The sequence below is a fragment of the Pelophylax lessonae genome (genome assembly GCF_965119305.1).
Source record: "Pelophylax lessonae genome assembly, chromosome: 4".
In the NCBI taxonomy this organism is placed as follows: Eukaryota; Metazoa; Chordata; class Amphibia; order Anura; family Ranidae; genus Pelophylax; species Pelophylax lessonae.
The window spans coordinates 381,025,960-381,045,621 of NC_138771.1; the positions used below are offsets into that span (position 1 = coordinate 381,025,960).

At 43.9% G+C, this 19,662-nt stretch overlaps 1 protein-coding gene across 2 annotated transcripts in view; it reads right to left on the minus strand.

Moving 5' to 3' along the window:
• Window positions 1-17,025, minus strand: part of KCNIP1 (potassium voltage-gated channel interacting protein 1) — a 390,322-nt gene extending 373,297 nt beyond the window's left edge. Inside the window, exon 1 of one of the 2 annotated variants that reach the window (XM_082255328.1) lies at window positions 16,667-17,025. In XM_082255328.1, coding sequence (XP_082111454.1) covers window positions 16,667-16,727 — 61 coding nt within the window. In that variant the 5' untranslated portion in view covers window positions 16,728-17,025. The remainder of the gene's footprint in view (window positions 1-16,666) is intronic. The other variant, XM_082255327.1, reaches the window with a different exon arrangement.
• Between the last annotated feature and the right edge of the window lie 2,637 nt (window positions 17,026-19,662).

Genomic DNA, 19,662 nt, shown 5'->3' on the forward strand with positions numbered 1-19,662 from the left:
ACGTTCATGCGCCACCAGGGAGGAAACTTCATCCTCCTCGTCCTCAGAAAGCTGGAGACAGGGACCCCACAGGGGGGACATTTGTCCGTGGCAACTCGTTCAGACTGAGTCAGAGACTGGGAGGGCATGGCCGATTAATCTGGGGAAAAAACGTTCGGATATCGAACGATTCATGCTTGACGTTAAAGTCGCAGGTGCGACTAACAAGGAAGTGAATAAAAAAGATAAAAAACCCCCAGAGGGGGGCTCCAGATTTACACGGAGCCTCCACTATATATATATATATAGGGGATCTATGAGGCCCTTAGGCATCTCAGCAAAGGAGAACACTGTCTCTCAAAATGGTGACTAGCGCCCCCCCGCCACGTGCAAAAAAATCTCAATGGGACCCTTTGACAGCCAAAACCTCTGAATATCAGTGGGTTAGCGGGAGAAAAGGACTAAAAAATAATAAAACCCCCGCAAGGGGTCCGGTATCTGTTGCATGCTGCCGTCTAAGACACTGCGGACACAGGGAGTGAGCGCACGCCCCCCAATGGCCTATGCCTCGAAACCTCATGGCAACTACAGTAGCTGATGCTGCAGCACGTTGCCCATATCCAAGATGGCGCTCGTTCGTCAAAAACGGCGCCAACCACAATACTAATTGCGGCCTGTTCATTACAGAGGACTATCGTTTAGGCCTCACTAAGCCCCCACACATACACACACAATCCACACAAGCCCACCAAAGGTAGGGGAAAGGGCAGGGAAGGGGGGCCGGAACCAGCCGTACAGGATCCCGCAGAGCTCACTCTCTGCCTATACCACGTAAAAAGTGCACCCACCACATAACCCCCTCAAGGGTCCCAGGGACACGGGGGGTATCAGATTAAACGTTCACCCGTCCTGTCGGTCGTGGAATCACACCATCAAACGGATGACCTCTCACCTCCCCGTGGAGGTCCCGGCAGCCAAAGGCGTTGAGACCCCCTCGGCGAAGAACTAAGCTTCGCGGGCTCGTCCTCCTATGGAGGGGCACTGCCGTAATTGTAGGGCCAGGGCTGAACCAAATGACCGTTGGCAGAAAAGTGAACTCCTTCTGAATCTAGGACATCCAGTGCGAGCACAGTTCCGCATCTCCCGTAGTCCTCCAGGAACAGGATCCTGACTAAATGGTGAGAGTGAGGGTGAGAGAAAAGGAAAAAAAAAAACTTAATAGAAGAGAAAAAAACATCAGGGCTAAGCCCCGATCAGGGAAGCTAGCCTACTCCTAAGCTAGGCAGCGAGAAACTGGTAAGATACAGGAAGTAGCTGAGGGACAATGTCTGAGGGACAGCCCCCTAGAGGTGTGTCTGGTTAGAAAACATGTTGTTATTAACTGTTTAATAACTGCCTAGCTTACTCCTAGAGTGCACAGCCATTACCCATTCATAATGAATTAAGAGAGGTGACGACTGTCAGAGGGTGTAAGAGAAATATGTTTTTGCCTACCTGCCTAGTATTCAATTATTTGTACTAGGCTCTACTTTGAGCATGACTCCCACCATCCAATGTAAAATCTAGAAATCAACATTAGAGTACAGTATATTCAAAAAACAAAAATCGCAAAAAATTGTTGTGACTTGTATGAAATAAATTGTACTAGGCCACATTTTGAACATGACCCCCACCCACATTTTATTTCAAGAAATCTACTTTTTTACTTATTTTACTTTTAATCCGCATTTTCAAATTACATTGTACTGTGCTAGTTATGGCCGGTAGCCCAGACTGGACACCCAGTAATGCAGGTTACCCTACTCACTTTGAAGAGTAAATTATATGGCTTAGGTTTAGGTTCCATTTGCAGAACCTTCACGAACCCTAATAACTATGTGCATATAACCTTGTGCACAATACATACACAGTAATAAATCACTTGTAATTGGCCCCTTGAATAGGATACTCTTCATTTTGCGTTGCCAGAATTCACTTTTCTTCTTTTACTTACCTCCAAATTAAAACAGTACCCCCATTTTTATATATAGAGAACATTACATAGCACACTATGTAGGAGGCTTTGGTAGGCCATTTTTAAAAGGTAGAGACCAAGCAGCTTTTCAAGTGGTTTTATAACCCCTTACATATACCCAGTGAAGTTACTAGCCTCAGGTGATACAAAAACATGAAACAGAGCCTCCTACATATGTTTTATATTTTTATTTGCAACCCTCTATTCTCTACAGCCTTCTAAAAACACACAGATCATAGAATTTTCCCCAGCTTTAGCAGGGAACAAGGGTTCTAAGGTATCACACACCCTGCAGAACTAGAGCATAGCACTGCATTGTAATATGATAACTGAATATAGGGAAGGGACACACTCTCTGTGCACAGGTTCATAGAAGCTAAGGCTATGAATCACCAGCTGTGTGCTAGGGAAGGGAGGGGTGGTCCATCTCCCTCAAGGTTGTTGTATTGGCTTGGTAGAGTCTTTTCAGTGACTTATACAGATAGCAAAGAGAAGAGAGGTCAGAGAGAAATCAGACGTGCTTTGGATTCAGGCAAGTTCACACTATAAAGGGAGGTGCTTTGTTCACTTTTCATGTCTGAGGTTTACAAGCACTTTAACCCCTTCAGCTCTGGAAGGTTTTACCCCCTTAATGACCAGGCCATTTTTTGTGATTCGGCACTGCCTTACTTTAACAATTGCATGGTTGTGCGACGCTGTACCCAAATACACTTGATGTCCTTTTTTCCCATAAGTAGAGCTTTCTTTTGGTGGTATTTGATCACCTCTGCGGTTTTTAGATATAAACAAAAAAAGAGGGACAATTTTGAAAAAAAAACACAATATTTTTTTACTTTCTGCTATAAAACATTCCAAATAAAAAAAAATAAAAAAATCAAATTTATTTATCAGTTAAGGCCAATTTGCATTTTGTAAATTTTTATTTTGGTAAAAAAAAAAATCCCAAAGAGTGTATTTTAATTGGTTTGCGCAAAAGTTATAGCGTTTACAACCTATGGAATAAATTTTTGGACTTTTTCGTTTTTATTAGTAATGGCGGCGATCAGCGTTTTTTAGCAGGACTGCAACATTGTGGCGGACAGATCGGACCCCTAACTGACATTTTTGACACTTTTTCGGGACCAATGACATTAATAAAGTAATTGGTGCTAAATAACATGTACTGTTACTGTATTAATGACACTGGCAGGGAAGGGGTTAATACTGGGGATGATCAAGGGGTTAAATGTAAGCCTAAATGTGCTTGATAACTGTGGGGGGGAAGGGTTCTGTGAAAGGCACACAGAGATCGGTGTTTCAGCTTAGCTGAAACACACAATCTCACTGTGCCTGTCTGACAGGAGAGCCGCCTGCTTTGTTTACATAGGCAGGTGGCTCTCCTGTCAGTTTCTCTGAAGATCAATGGAGGCTGGCGGCGATCGAGACTGCTCCTCCCGTGGTCTGGCTCATACTCACGTAGATCTACCTGATTATGCGCAGCCGAGCCGCTCTGCTGCAGTAAATCTGCATGGGGCAGTCGGCAAGTGGTTAAAGCACTTGTAAAGGCAAGACATTTTTTTACCCTAATACATTTCCTACATAAAAAAAATATTGCAGTATTTGTATCGCCCCCTCCCAAATACTTATTGTGTCCTCCACTCAATTCAGGGCTGTGCTTGTCTGTAGCGGCTCTTTCCTCCATCTCCCTCTGCATTCACGGTCATTGGCTCCTGCTGCTGTCAATCAAATTGTGTGAGGAGGGAGCAGAGGGTGGGGCTTAGTCGTGCTGTGTGTGTTTTAAGATGCACACAGCCTGACTTCCAAGCGAGAATGCAGGTGCGCCCCCATATGAAGGAGTTTCCTGTGGTGGCACACAGAAACCCAGAGAACGCCAGTAGGGGACCCGAGAAGAGAAGGTTTGGAAGAGCAGATAAGTATACCATGTTTAATATAAAAAAAAGTAACCTTTACGAGTGCTTTAATGGAAACCAAAACCAGAAGTGTAATGCACTTTGGTCTGTGATCTAGGATGAATACCTAAAATCCATGGGGTCCACTCTTCACTTCAAAGAGTGATTTAAATGGATATGTCATATGATTTTGTCACATATTTTCATTTGCCAAAAATTCTCAACCCCAAAATGCTGCATGTGCAAAGCCTCTGATTCCTGGACAGTAGGTATACAATATTTAATGACTTGTACTAAGTCCAATTTTACCATCTGTAGCACCCTCCTAGGTAGGTGCTAGGAAAAGCATATTTGTGGCCCTGTCTGATTATCAGGAGAGCCTGATCTATTAGTATAGCCTGCCACATGTTTCCAGGTTTGATTCACTGGGTCTGAGGGAGTGTCCCCACTGCAGCCAATGAGGTCATTGGACAGTGGAGGAAACCCAGCTTTTGGCACAATCTGTTTTATGTCAGTTCCAGTGGGAAGGCATTCCTGCAATGCATCCTGGGATTGCACATAAATAGGAAGGGAGCATGTGACAGAGTGTCTTTTGGCAGAGCCCAGGTGTCCCAGGAGGAGGTGATGGCTGTCTCTCTTCCTGCTGAAGTGTGAAGGTGGTCTGGGCAGTCAGCCTAGGGGCCAGAGGTTGAGCTGGGCTGCAGAGGATTCAGAGCGTGCCGACCGAGTGGAGCTACTGGGCAGAGATCTTCTGGAAAAACAGTGTCGTGAGTACTTAAGATCTGCCCAGGGGTCTGCCTAGGAAAGGGGACCACTCCAGAGAGATCAAGGGGGATCCAGGAGCCAGCTAACTAGGAGAGTACAGTAAAGGGGGTGCCAAGTACTAAAGCCCTGAAGTTCGGGGATTAAAGGGGGCGCCAGGAAGGGCCCTGAAGTGTTCAGCGATACAGATTGCACTACAAGTCAGATACCCTAGGAAGGAGTACCTCAGGGGGCTCAAATGAATTTTTCACGGTCAGAGGTGAAGTCATAGTAAACGGCCTAGCCGTGACCAGCGTCAGACAGCGCTAATCAGCGTCAGCAAGTGGTAACCATCATTGAGCAGAATTTTTGTAGAGTCCCTGCCTATTTGTGCATAGTTAAATTGTTGGAGTATCCCACTCATCCCTTCTCCTATCCAAATTCTCAAATAAACTTAAAAACCCAAAGAAACTGGACTGGTTCTTGTTCCTCCAGCAGTAGCAGTAGCATATAGCATGACCAGCATTACCCGCCAGCAGTGCCAGCATTACCCACCAGCATTACCCGCCAGCAGTAACCACCAGCATTACCCACCAGCATTACCCGCCAGCATTACCCACCAGCAGTAACCGCTAGAAGTACCCACCAGCAGTAACCCCCAGCAGTAACCCGTCAGCATTACCCACCAACACTACCTGCCAGCAGTACCCCCTAGCAGTACCCGCTAACACTACCCACCAGCATTACCCACCAGCAGTACCCACCAGCACTACCTGCCAGCAGTAACTGACAGCACTACCCACCAGCAGTACCCGCCAGCAGTAATCGCCAGCATTACCCACCAGCAGTAACCGCCAGCAGTGCCCGCCAGCACTACCTGTCAGCAGTACCCGACAGCAGTTACCCCAGCATTACCCACCAGCAGTAACCCCCAGCATTACCCACCAGCAGTAACCACCAGCATTACCCACCAGCAGTAACCGCCAGCAGTAGCCACACCAGTAGTAACCGCCAGCAGTCTGCAAAATAAGCAGAAAAGGTATGTGCATTAGCGTGTGTAAATTGTTGCAATATGTTTTTTAATAACTAGTTGTGTTTTGCTAATGGTTGTGTTAAATTAGTGGGGGGGTTCGCGGCAGCGCGTGAAGGGCGCGGTGGAGTTTTATTACTTATATACCTTAACCATAGTATATATTTTATATGCGGCTCGAGAAAATTTCTCTACACTCAATGTGGCCCAGAGAAGCCAAAAGGTTGGACACCCATGCTTTAAAGTGATGTTTAAACCTAAAAACAAAAATGTATTATATTGTTGCTTACCTGCATTATCTGCATTAGTATTGTTTTAGGCCTTTTGCCCTTTTCATCACCTCTTCATCCTGCCAGTAAGTCTGTTCTTTTTACAACTTCCTTCACAGACCAAGCTGTACAACCAAAGGGGCAAAGGGAGCATCACTGATAGGGGTGCTTACAGTGGTTAGCTTTTATTCATTTAGATAAAACCTTTACCCCAAAAGCTAATAAAAAAAAACTGCTGCTGTAACTGTTTCCAAATTGTTAGCAGGAGTTCGGCTTTAATTTGTTAGTCAAGTCTAAATCTAAATCTGCTTGTGCATCTAACAGATTGGCAATGATATTGTCCAAAGGTGTCTCCATTGCTCATATATCCAAAGTGGAGACACCCTATGACAGGAAGTCAAGTGAAAATGAAGATTTAAAAAAAGCCTAATAGAGAAAACAAATACAGCCATGTCATTTAAAGTGAGGTCCGGTTCACACTTATGCGATGCGGGAAGGCTGCGAATACGCAGCCTGTTCCCGCATCGCACACGCACCCCTGGCAGTTTACAGTGCCATATGCGATACGCTGGGGGTGTCAATGTAATCTTACCGACACCCCCAGTTTGATCGCATATCGCAGTGCGATCTTGCAGTTCGCACAGGATCGGATCGCACAAGTGTGAACCGCTGTGCGATCCGATCCTGATGTGGCTGCAAAAAAGGGTCCTGTGCGTGTTTACTGCGGGTGCGGTGCGAATTTAGCCATACAAAGTGTATGGCTAAACTCGCACCGCACAGCCGATCGCATGTAATGAAGGAGCAGCGCGCTCCGACATTACATGCGAACCCCGCACTCGCATAAGTGTGAACCGGACCTGATACTAAAATCTAATTTTTTGTTTTTTATTTTGCTTAAAAATAACAAACATGTTAAACTTACCTGTTCTGTGAAGTGCTTTTGCACAGGACAGCCCAGATCCTCCTCTTCTTGGGTCCCTCTTTGGCGCTACTGGCCCCGCCCTCCTGATGAGCCGTAGCTCCGTGTGTCCATTCAGACATGAAGGAGCGGTCCGGCCCAGTCCCCTCTCTCTCCTCATTGGCTCACTGACTTTGATTTATAGCAGCAGGAGCCAATGAGGAGGGAGAGTCACGGGCAGCAGAGTCTCTCCTGCGACATCGCTGAAAAGAGATGGGTAAGTATTAGGGAGGCTGAGGGGGGCTGCTACACACAGAAGGTTTTTTTTGTCTTACTGCATAGACTAAAGATTCATGAAAACTGAGTTTCCAGGTAACTAACTCTGTTTTCCAAAATCATCTCTCAGGACAGCTTATGAAAGGACATGAGAGGAAACAAGAAATACCCATTAGGGTGGAGCTACTGCTTGCTGGACCAATTCCACAGGGCTTAGTCCTGACATAAAATCAGGGTAATCCAGATGTGTCGAACTATCTTATAAAAGTAGGAATAGGTGGCAGCTCAGGAGGGCTGTTGAGGCAAACCACTAATTCTCTGCCCATGCTGAGGCCAAAGATCTGTGAAATGACCTCTGGGCTAGAGCTGGGAGGCTCTACTTTTAAAATTATGTACAGTATGCACCAAAATGGTAAATCTGATCCACTTGTAGCACCTTATTTGGGTCCTGCGAACAGTACCAAAAGGCTACTTTATTTTTTTCATCATATGGATTTCTAAAAATAAAATAGTCTGGCTTTGAATTAATCTAGGCATGGGTAAGTTACTTCCTATACCTGAATAGTTTTGAAATGTGAAATTCTTAAGCCCCATAGCTTGGGGTGAATTTTATTCAGTCTCTCAGATCTACTATAAAGCCTTTTGAGTCCAAGAAAGCTGTACATTAGCAGTCCTCAAAATTTTCACTCGGCTGCACACATTTGGCAAATGGAAAGAAATTGAGGGCGAGTGTGGGGCTTCCTTGAAGGGGGGAGGCAAGCGCCTCCAGATCACACAGAGTGGGGATCTCCTGCTGTGACAGCTTGGATTTGAATTGCACGGCGGCAGCAGTCAAATTAAGTCTCACCTCCTGGACTGGCTCCTATGATAGACAGTACACCGGTCCAATGCCGGGAAATTGAAGTAGTGTGATGTCTATCATAGGAGCAGGTCCAGGAGGCGGGACTTTGTTTGACTGCGGCTGCTGGGCAATTCAAATCAATGCTGTGCCACAGCGGGATATCCCTGATCTGTATGATCCAGCCAACTCTCCTCTCTGATTCCCGTGCACTGGTGAAGTTGTGCTGATGAGCACTGGTGAGGCTGCATTGATGGTCACTGATCAGGCTGCATTGATGGTCATTGATGGGCACTGATGGGGCTGCGCTGACGGGCACTGGTGAGGCTGCATTGATGAATACTGATGGGGCTGTGCTAATGGGCACTGATTGGGCTGCATTGATGGGCACTGGTAAGGCTGTATTGATGGGCATTATTAGACTGCACTGATGGGCATTGATGGGCTGAATTGATGGGCATTAATAGGCTGCATTAATGAGCACTGATGTTCTGCATTGATTGGCACTGATGAAGCTGCACTGATGGGCACTGATAAAGATGTTATTATTTATTTTTGTAACTTAATTCTGCATTTTTAAAACATTTAACAGTATAATTTCTTGAGATGATTTAAGAGGGTGTTTTTAGGGGTGGAATTAGGGGCGGGCAGGGAAGGTGTTGGGTGGGGCAATTGGTGGCAAGTAACTCTTAAGGCCTGGCCAGTAGCTCAGGACTAGATATTTTGAGCCCTGACATTAGGATTCCATGATAACTATACCAAGACTTAAACTGCAACTCTTGATTTGGCCAAAAAGCTAATTGCAATATGGTCTTTAAAATAATGTACTCATCTAACAGTGCACAAAAGGGTAAAAAGATATGCTCAGTACAGAGAAATTCTATCTCAAAAATTGCTAGATTGACAATCAGTCAATAAGCAGTGCATTGTTACATGTGGGTGAAGAATTTGGCCCTGCGTATTGCTGACTGGGAGTATCCTATGAAGAGTGTTGCGCAGTCAGCGTAGCATTGCAACACCGAGGGTTTTTTGGACATAAAGGGCTGCAAGGATAATACTTGCTCCTCCCCCCATGTACTTGTGGATCACTACAGGAAATAGTAGGGAAGGCAAGAAACCCGCACCACAAAAAAATCTAGGGATGTGGAATGGGCCTGGCCACCATCTTTTCTTCTAGGGAAAGGAATTTTCTGACTTTCCTGTCTCCTTCCTAGTAGACAGATTGATATTAGACTGCAACTATGAAACCAGAGTTATTTACAATACTAAACTGCATGGGAGTGATACGTAAGGACAATCAGATAGTAAATGTTTGCATATGCATACAAAATCTTGGTACTCAAGAAGATACAATGATAACTCACACCCTACATCAAGGGTCTCCAAACTTTCTAAACAAATGGCCAATTTACTGTCCTTCAGGTTTTTAGTGGACTGGACTGTGGTCAGTGGAAGCAAGAAATGCCCCATCATTGATTTTAATGTGAGTGAATTTTCGGCCAACGTCCGATCGGCCGATTGTCGGCTTGTCAGTATGATGCTTCCGACAACCGACTGCGACTTTTCGGCCGAACAAAATCTGGTGTGCATGCCATAAAATTTTTGTTGGCCGTCAAAAGAACGGCCGATTGTTCGTCAGTCAGTACAGATTTCGGCAGACAAAAATCTGATGAGCAAGACTGGGCATGCTGAGAGAAGAAAACACACGGTAAGTAAACCAGCACATGACATCACTTCTGAAGTAGATTTTTGTTGGCCGAGAAAATTTGTGTGCAGTCTAGGCACATTTCAACCAACACAACAACACTGGACAAAAGACGGCCGATCGGTCAGCCGATAATCGTTGCGTGTGTACGAGGCAATAGTCCCTGTTAAAACTCTCAGATTGCTCCCTAATTTGCTTGCCTCTTTTTCAATACCCATTGCATAAAGGCTTTTGGGAAACCTTAATTTTATCTGGAGGGGGCTGGCATGTTGGAAAATTCCCTTGATTGGCCCTTTCCAGTTAAATGACCACAGTTCGGAGTTCTGAAAGTGCATGATTTGTAATAGTTGCTAAGGAAGCAAATTATTGTAATGGTTTTCCATTCTGTTGAACTACAAACAGCTTGGTTTGAGTCTAACCCATAGTTGACCCAAAGCCAAAGCTTATCTCTAGCCACTGACACCATTGATGTTGTTTGTATTGTAACATATGTTTGTTTGCTCGCCATTTCTTGCCTGGCTATTAGACCTGCTGCAACAATATAGTGTATATTTGCCTATTTCTATCCAATGTATTGTCAGGATTGTTGCTATTTGCCCATTGTAATGTTAACTCAAAGCTATTCAGAGAACCATAGTGCTATAAATTTCTGGCTAGCAAATTGAACTGGGAATTTTACTTTTGTTTGTTTCATGTGCGTTGGCCTTCCATGTGTTCTTTGCTATGAAGGCCAGTTATAGGTGGGGGCAGAGGCCATTTTCTTTGTTGCTAATGTGTACTGGTGAGTGGACATACTGGATGCCTTTGCTGTAATACCATCAGCTGGGCATCCATTATGTCCCCAATTACCTTTAGGAGGGATGGGCCACCTCCAGGCTCACCTGCCCCCTATCTATCCATTAGCTTGCATGTGCTTCCACTGTGAAGGCTCTTATAAATTCATTAGAGTTAGGACTGCAGGTATACAGGGAGCCGTGAAGTGGCCCTGCAGCTTTCACATGCGTTTGCAAATGTGTGCTAACTAAACCCCTGTTTTGATGCAAACTGTTAGACAGGTTAATCTGGTTGGTAAGCAAACTGGCTAGCAAATTGAACTGGGAATTTTACTTTTGTTTGTTTCATGTGCGTTGGCCTTCGATGTGTTCTTTGCTATGAAGGCCAGTTATAGGTGGGGGCAGAGGCCATTTTCTTTGTTGTTAATGTGTACTGGTGAGTGGACATACTGGATGCCTTTGCTGTAATACCATCAGCTGGGCATCCATTATGCCCCCAATTACCTTTAGGAGGGATGGGCCACCTCCAGGCTCACCTGCCCCCTATCTATCCATTAGCTTGCATGTGCTTCCACTGTGAAGGCTCTTATAAATTCATTAGAGTTAGGACTGCAGGTATACAGGGAGCCGTGAAGTGGCCCTGCAGCTTTCACATGCGTTTGCAAATGTGTGCTAACTAAACCCCTGTTTTGATGCAAACTGTTAGACAGGTTAATCTGGTTGGTAAGCAAACTGGCTAGCAAATTGAACTGGGAATTTTACTTTTGTTTGTTTCATGTGCGTTGGCCTTCCATGTGTTCTTTGCTATGAAGGCCAGTTATAGGTGGGGGCAGAGGCCATTTTCTTTGTTGTTATAGTGTATATTTGCCTATTTCTATCCAATGTATTGTCAGGATTGTTGCTATTTGCCCATTGTAATGTTAACTCAAAGCTATTCAGAGAACCATAGTGCTATAAATTTATGCTGCTGCAGTACTGCAGAGGGGGTATGAAAAAACAACCCACCCTGTATGTCAAAGTCACTCGATATGCCACTGCTTTGCCATGCTGATCTTATTACCATGGCTGAAACAAATGCACCACACACAAATCAAGTACCTCCTACCTTAATTTGATTAAATCCTATTATCGGTCCACCAAGCAGGCCACTGAGGGACAGCTGTGGTATGCGGAAGATACTCTTAAGAGAGAGAGCCAAATGGATCAACGTAAAGCAAACTGACATGAGCAAGCAAAGGCACTTGGAAACATTGACAGGAATAGTATAGAGGCTAAATAACAGTTATATACTGTATATATACACAACACCAGTTGTTAAGCACAAACAAGTCAAAAACAAATTAGATCTAAGCTATTGGTGCATCTCTCCCTCCACAGTCCCCACCTAGAATGGGTCCCAATCTCCTATGATAAAATGTGCATACTTTCTTTTAATGAAATTATCCTTGTTTCTGAAGAAGTTAACCACAAAAATACAAAGCCGCTAGATCTGTATTGTGTCACGTAAAACTATATCCATATAGGAATAAGGTTTATGTTAAAAGCTTGAAGTGATTATCCTCTCATGTAGCATTGATCATGTGAAAATGTATGAAGCACTAAGCACGTGACAGGGGATGAGCAACTCAAATAATGTTTAGATCTCCTTTTATATTCTGTTTTTTTTTTTTTTACAGAATATAATGTGATACCATTGAGGTTTTTTATTTTGCAAAGGTTTTATCACTTATCAATAAAAATATAAAAAAACATTTTTGTTTGGAGACAAACGTGTAATTAATATTTGGAACCAAAAAAGTCCCACCATTACAAATATTGTGCATCTTAGTTCAAGTGACAATCAATAGCCTCAAAGTGACAATCAATAGCCTTGGCTATCTTCTAGATACGGGTGTATGGAAATAATGTCTTCAAATAGGATATTGACAAATACCCCATGCATATTCAGCTCCTTGCCATTGATCAATGAGGCTGCCCATTATCTTGAAGGACCTATGAAAGGCATAGGAGCTTCCTGGTTGATGGCGGTATTGCACAGTGTGCTCTGGGCATCAGGGATACCAGGACACTTTGGAAGATCACTGACGCTATGAGCAGGCACCCAGAGGGGTTTTTATATACCACTCAGAGGCAGGTCACTATAATTATATATAGGATGTTACAAATAGTTTTATGTGATCAATACAAGGCCTTATTTTAGTTAATCTAAATATACATATCTAAATCTTGAACTGGAGCAGATAATAAAGTGTATATAAAGTTTTTATTTTTCAATAGAGTAAACCCATGTCAATTTATTGCCACCTGTGTCCCATTTGGTAGATTCCTCTTTGCTACTTATACTACAGCCACAGCAAGAGGGAATCTATTAGTGAAGAATCCCCTTTGAGACAGTTTATTTATTTCAGGTACTTATATAGCGCTGTCAATTTACGCAGCACTTTACATATACATTGTACATTCACATCAGTTCCTGCCCTCAAGGAGCTTACAATCTAAGGTCCCTAACTCACATACATACACAGTAGGGCCAATTTTTTTTTTTTTTTTTTTATACAGGATCCAATTAACCTACCAGCATGTCTTTGGAGTGTGGGAGGAAACCGGAGTACCCGGAGGAAACCCACGCAGGCACAGGGAGAACATGCAAACTCCAGGCAGGTAGTGTCGTGGTTGGGATACAAACCAGCGACCCTCTTGCTGCTAGGTGAAAGTGCTAAGCACTACACCACTGTGACGCCCACAGTTTTCATTAAACAGGTGTCCACAATAAAAATATTCCTCTGTAATCTTTTTTCTGGTGACAGCTCAAAATTTTGAATTTTCAAATTTTAATGGACTTTCAAACCTGACATAAATAAACAATCAGACAGAGAGAGAAGGTAAATCTCTAGTGGGAGCACAGACAGAAAAAAAAAAAACATTCAGAGGCAAGACAGATTTTCCAACCATATGATCACTGTGATTGGCTGTCACAGTGGTCACATGACTGGGGGCCTGTCCCATCAGCTGCTGATCATAAAAAAAAATTGGGAGCTATCTGTGAGGACCGAGTCACTGTACTGGGAGCATGCTCAAGGAACCTTGGTCCAGATGGATGCATATGTGCATCCATGGCCCACCCATCCTGCTTGTCATATGCATACCTCCCATGAGATGGGAACGCAGGACACCTTTTAGCAAAAGTATGTAGGCACAGGACACATTCCCTGACACACAACCCTAAAGAAGAATTAAAAAAAAAAAGAAGATTAGTTAAACCCACAAGTGTTATTTTTACCACTGCAATTTCTTTAGACTGGCTTTTGAAATTTACAAATGCAGCAATTAGAATTTGGATGAAAGGTTTAGCACTGTGAAACACTATTTGAAATATATATAGTGCCTTTTTTTATACAACTATATAGATCATACTAAAATGAGGGTTAAATGAGGAGGAAAGAGGGACAGAGGGACTTCAAAATCAGGGACAGTCACCTTGAAATCAGGGACAGTTGGAAGCTATGCACATGTATAAGTTACATGGTCAGCAATAGAGAAAAGCAGAAAAAAACGGAACTGTAAATGCAGTAAATATTTGTTTAAATGTATTTAAATAAAATCAATGTAAATAACTAAGTTTGACTGTATTTAAACCTCTTGCAATCCCCAGAGTGGCACTGAAACTGTGAATTGCGAGCATAATTTGTTCCAGAAACATGCTTGTTATCCAAAGCACTCATATACCAAAGAGAATTTCCCCATAAGAAATAATGGAAACTCAGATGATTTGTTCCACAACCATTTATTCATAAGTCCTTCAGTTTATAGTCCATATAAAAATATTATAGCAATGTGATAGGTTGTATAATCATAAAATGTACATCCACAAATGGCAGCCTCCACAAGGGGGATTAAAAGCAAAATCCAGCCCGGAGCTCCAGAGTATAAAAGAGAAGAGAGGCGCCTCTAAGTGTAGCAGTATGGTTACATTTAATGAAGGTTCAACATTTAGCAACTCACATGGTTGATGATTAAAAGAGCCACATCTAAGTATGCAGGCATCCGTGGTAAAGCGGACATAGATTGTCCTCCTCACCGCCGGCTCTCACCACTGTCAGTCTGCAATCGTGACTGGGAAGACTACCCTGCAGTAGAGCGATCTGAAAGCGAGGCTTGAAGCACTCATGGAGCGCAGTGTGGAAGGGATGACATTGATGGCGGTGCGGAGCATGGTCTATGTGGACAGCTTTACTCCGGATGCCTGCATACTTAGATGTGTCTGTTTATATTATCAACCATGCGAGTTGCTAAATGTTGTACCTTCACTAAATATAACCATATTGCTACACTTAGAGGAGCCTCTCTTCTCTTTTTTATTCAGTTGTGACTTGTATATCAAGACATCGCTTGTTTATCAAGTCAAAATTCTAAAAAAACTTGCTTGTCTACAAAATGCTCTCAAACCAAATTGGCCGATATTTTCGGACATGTAAAAAAAAAAAAAAAAAATGTATTTACAAAGGTACTCCTTGTGGAGGGATCTGGGGGTCTAAAAGACTCCAAACCCCTCCTCGGCACTGAAAAGCATTCAAAATGCCAAGTTTGGCTGTTTTGAATGCTGTCAGTTTTTTTAATTTGGCGCCGAGTACCCGTAAATGATGTCATGACATCACTTCCGGGTTTTTTACACGGAGACCCCATCAGAGCCGAATATGGCTTTGATTGGGTCTTCTCTTCGGCGGCGGTGGAGGTAGGATGCCCGGGTCTCCTGGTGGGACAGGAGACCCGGGCGAGCCGCGGAAGGCGGCGGGAATAGGGGGGGACGTCCCCTCCCGCTCCTTGTAATGACAGCCGAGCGGCTTCTCAGCCGCATCAGTTGTCATTACAAGTCAGCCGACCGTTGGCTATGGACGCTTGGTACTGGGGTGATGCCTCTAGCTGCAGGCATCACTCCGGTACATGCACTTTCCCTAAATATCGGCAATATCGGTAACCTCAGGGGCTGATTCCGATATATCGGGGAAAGTGCATATTGACCCCCGATATATTGGTGTTGCTGATAATCGATCGATCCCTAATGTATATATATATATATATATATATACATATATATATACACATATATATATACACATATATATATATATTATATACTGTCACAAATACGATATGCTTTATACTCATCCTATATTGGATAAATGTATCATCAACCTTCCTCACAATTTATATACTCAGTAGTTCAATTTCCTCAAATTACTGCCAAACGAATAGAATACTTGTGCACAAGCTTTATCTATCATCCGTGGGTACCTTCATTTTTTTTGGGTAAATGTAGATTCCATAGAAGATTGTTTTGTACAGCTTCAGTTTAGGTTTTTCTCTTTATGAGTCCATCTGAGTATTGTAACCCCTGGAGAATATTTCACAATGTTATCAACTAGTCCTTCTTCGACCTGAGAAAGCTTTTTACAGTTACTGTAAAACTAAGCGCAACATTTTTTTCCGTCGCGGTGGAAATATAATTAAGTACGTGTGATAAATAGCCAAAGCAGACATAATTAAAAAGGCTGCAAGGATCAGCAATGCTTTGGCCAGGGCTACATGTTGCCAGTTACAAAGCTGTTTACATCTCATTCACATTTCCTGATTATCACAAGTCTTATTATGAGAAGTAAAAAAAAATAACTATCTTTTTTTTTTTATTTTTTTAGGACATAGAGATGTTTGTTTATATTTTGTACAGAAGAATCATTGCTTAATTACAACAAAGGCAAACAAAATGCTATTGTGAAGGGTTTGGTTGCAAACAGGTGCACTGTGATGTTGCTTTTGAGTAATGATACATTTGTGTGGCATGGATAAAATAAATAAAATGATACAATTGTGTGGCATGGATAAAATAAATAAAAGCAGATTGTTTTTTTTTCCTGGATAGGAATGTAGAAGAGGGGGGGGGCATGATTTAGGAAACAGGATGTGATGTAGGTACAGAGACATCTTCATCCCTTATATAAACCTAAAGCACCTCACCTACTTTTCCTGGCCAATTTCTGATGACATCTCCGTCATCTCTGCACAAGTAGACATGGCATGTTTTATGTCACACTCTGAGTGGTGGCTTCATGTGAAAGCATACTGGATTCATACATTAGCATAGCCATGAAATGAGGGAGAGAAGAGGGTGAGGAAAGCTCTTCTCTCTCCATCACAACCTCCTCAGTCAGGCACTCAGTCAGTCTACATGGCATGATTAGAAAAGGAAGGAACCTTACCTTTAGAGGGTCTTCTCTGCTTGGTCTGCAAGGAGGAGAACGTGCCCATCACTGCACCCATTTTACAAGAGAGATTGTGTGACTTTTTTTGTAAATACCTTCTTCAATTAAAAAAATCCGTTTGAACTGACTACTCCAGGAGAAAAATAAACACTGCAGCTGAGGCTTGTGTGTGTGAGCTGTGCTTGCCTTCTCCCCCTCTCCTCTCCTCTCTCAGTCAGCTCACACACACACACACTCACACACACACACACACACACTGACTGACTGAGAGGCTTCACGTTATTATTCAAAACATCTCCCCATCAAAATGGAAATGCCACTGGAGTCCCTCACACCAGAGCTGCCAGGAGATGGGATTCAAAGGGCTAGGGGAGACTGAGAAATAAAGCCATGGTGCTTTACATTCCTCCTTCTCTCTCTCTCTCTTTTCCCTCTTGGCTTATGGCTCCCATAACTAGTCTGACAGCAAACACGAGCAAGGGATTTCTCTCAGAATAGCGATCTATAGTGCTGAGAGGAACTGCTCTGGTGATAGGAACGTGGAAATCATCTGTTTAATAGAAAGGATAGCAAGTAAACAAGGAGCAACAGGAGAAGCTTTCATACACGGGGGATGGGCCAGCTTTTTTTTTTTTTTAATATAAAGACAGTATTTGACAATTTGATATTGAAATGTCTCATCATACATCCAACATTATTTCAAGGAACGCTTGAAATAACTTTCTTGGTGCCAACACTGCAGCATACATACTACATGTAGCCAGCCATGTTGGCACCAGAAAATTAAGATTTTTGGTAATTATTTGATTCAATTTTCTGTTCGCCTGCTGCCAACACGGCAGCATACTACCACATGTATTCAGTCATGTTGGCACCAGAAAAGGAAAATTGCAGTAACTGATACAATTTTCCGTTTTCCTGGTACCAACACAGCAGCATACTACCACATGTATTCAGTCATGTTGGCACCAGAAAAGGAAAATTGCAGTAACTGATACAATTTTCAGTTTTCCTGCTACCAACACGGCAGCATACTACCACATGTATTCAGTCATGTTGGCACCAGAAAAGGAAAATTGCAGTAACTGATACATTTTTCAGTTTTCCTGGTACCAACACGGCAGCATACTACCACATGTATTCAGTCATGTTGGCACCAGAAAAGGAAAATTGCAGTAACTGATATAATTTTCCGTTTTCCTGCTACCAACACGGCAGCATACTACCACATGTATTCAGTCATGTTGGCACCAGAAAGGGAAAATTGCAGTAACTGATACAATTTTCAGTTTTCCTGGTACTAACACGGCAGCATACTACCACATGTATTCAGTCATGTTGGAACCAGAAAAGGAAAATTGCAGTAACTGATACAATTTTCTGTTTTCCTGGTACCAACACAGCAGCATACTACCACATGTATTCAGTCATGTTGGCACCAGAAAAGGAAAATTGCAGTAACTGATACAATTTTCAGTTTTCCTGGTACCAGCACAGCAGCATACTACCACATGTATTCAGTCATGTTGGCACCAGAAAAGGAAAATTGCAGTAACTGATACAATTTTCAGTTTTCCTGGTACCAGCACAGCAGCATACTACCACATGTATTCAGTCATGTTGGCACCAGAAAAGGAAAATTGCAGTAACTGATACAATTTTCAGTTTTCCTGGTACCAGCACAGCAGCATACTACCACATGTATTCAGTCATGTTGGCACCAGAAAAGGAAAATTGCAGTAACTGATACAATTTTCTGTTTTCCTGGTACCAACACAGCAGCATACTACCACACGCAGGGGCAGACGTACAGGGGTCGCAGGGGTCGCCATGGCGACCGGGCCCCATGTTGCAGGGGGCCTGAGAGGGCCCCCTGTATGTATAGAGGGGAGGAGCGGCAAGCGCATCTGAGACCGAGCTCCCCGTTCCTCAGCGAGTTAAACAAACACACGCGGCAGCTGGTCTCTCTCCCCAGCTGCCTCTGTGTGAGTGCAGAGAGCAGAGACGAGCACTGAACCCGCCCCTCCCCCTTCCTGTGTGTTTCCTGTACAGTACACGGAGGAGAGGAGGCGGGACCAGCTCTCTCCACTTTGCAACAGCGCCGCTGTGATCTGCGGTCTGTGATGTTTATAACTAATATAATACTAACTTGCAGGGGGGGGGGATGTGTGGAGATGGAGGGGTGTGTAAAGCTTGCGGGTGTGTATGGAGATGGAGGGGTGTGTGAAGCTGGGGGGGGGGTGTGTATTGAGATGGAGGGGTGTGTAAATCTGGGGGGGGGGGGGTGTATGGAGATGGAGGGGTGTGTGTAAAATTCCTACCACCCCACCCCCTGTCATCTTCATCCCCCCCTGTCATCTTCCTACCATCCCACCCTTGTCATCTTCATCCCCCTGTCATCTTCCTACCACCCCACCCCCTGTCATCTTCATCCCCACTGTCATCTTCCTACCATCTCACCCCTGTCATCTTCATCCCCACTGTCATCTTCCCACCATCCCACCCCCTGTCATCTTCATCCCCCCTGTCATCTTCCTACCACCCCACCCCCTGTCATCTTCATCCCCACTGTCATCTTCCTACCATCCCACCCCTGTCATCTTCATCCCCACTGTCATCTTCCTGCCATCCCACCCTTGTCATCTTCATCCCCACTGTCATCTTCCTACCATCCCACCCCTGTCATCTTCATCCCCACTGTCCTCTTCCTTCCATACCACCCTGTCATCTTCATCCCCACTGTCATCTTCCTACCATCCCACCCCTGTCATCTTCGTCCCCACTGTCATCTTCCCACCATCCCACCCCCTGTCATCTTCGTCCCCCCTGTCATCTTCCTACCATCCCACCCCTGTCATCTTCATCCCCCCCATTATCTTCCTACCATCCCACTCCTGTCATCTCCATCCCCCCTGTCATCTTCCTACCATCCCACCCCCTGTCATCTTCATCCCCACTGTCATCTTCCTACCATCCCACCCCTGTCATCTTCA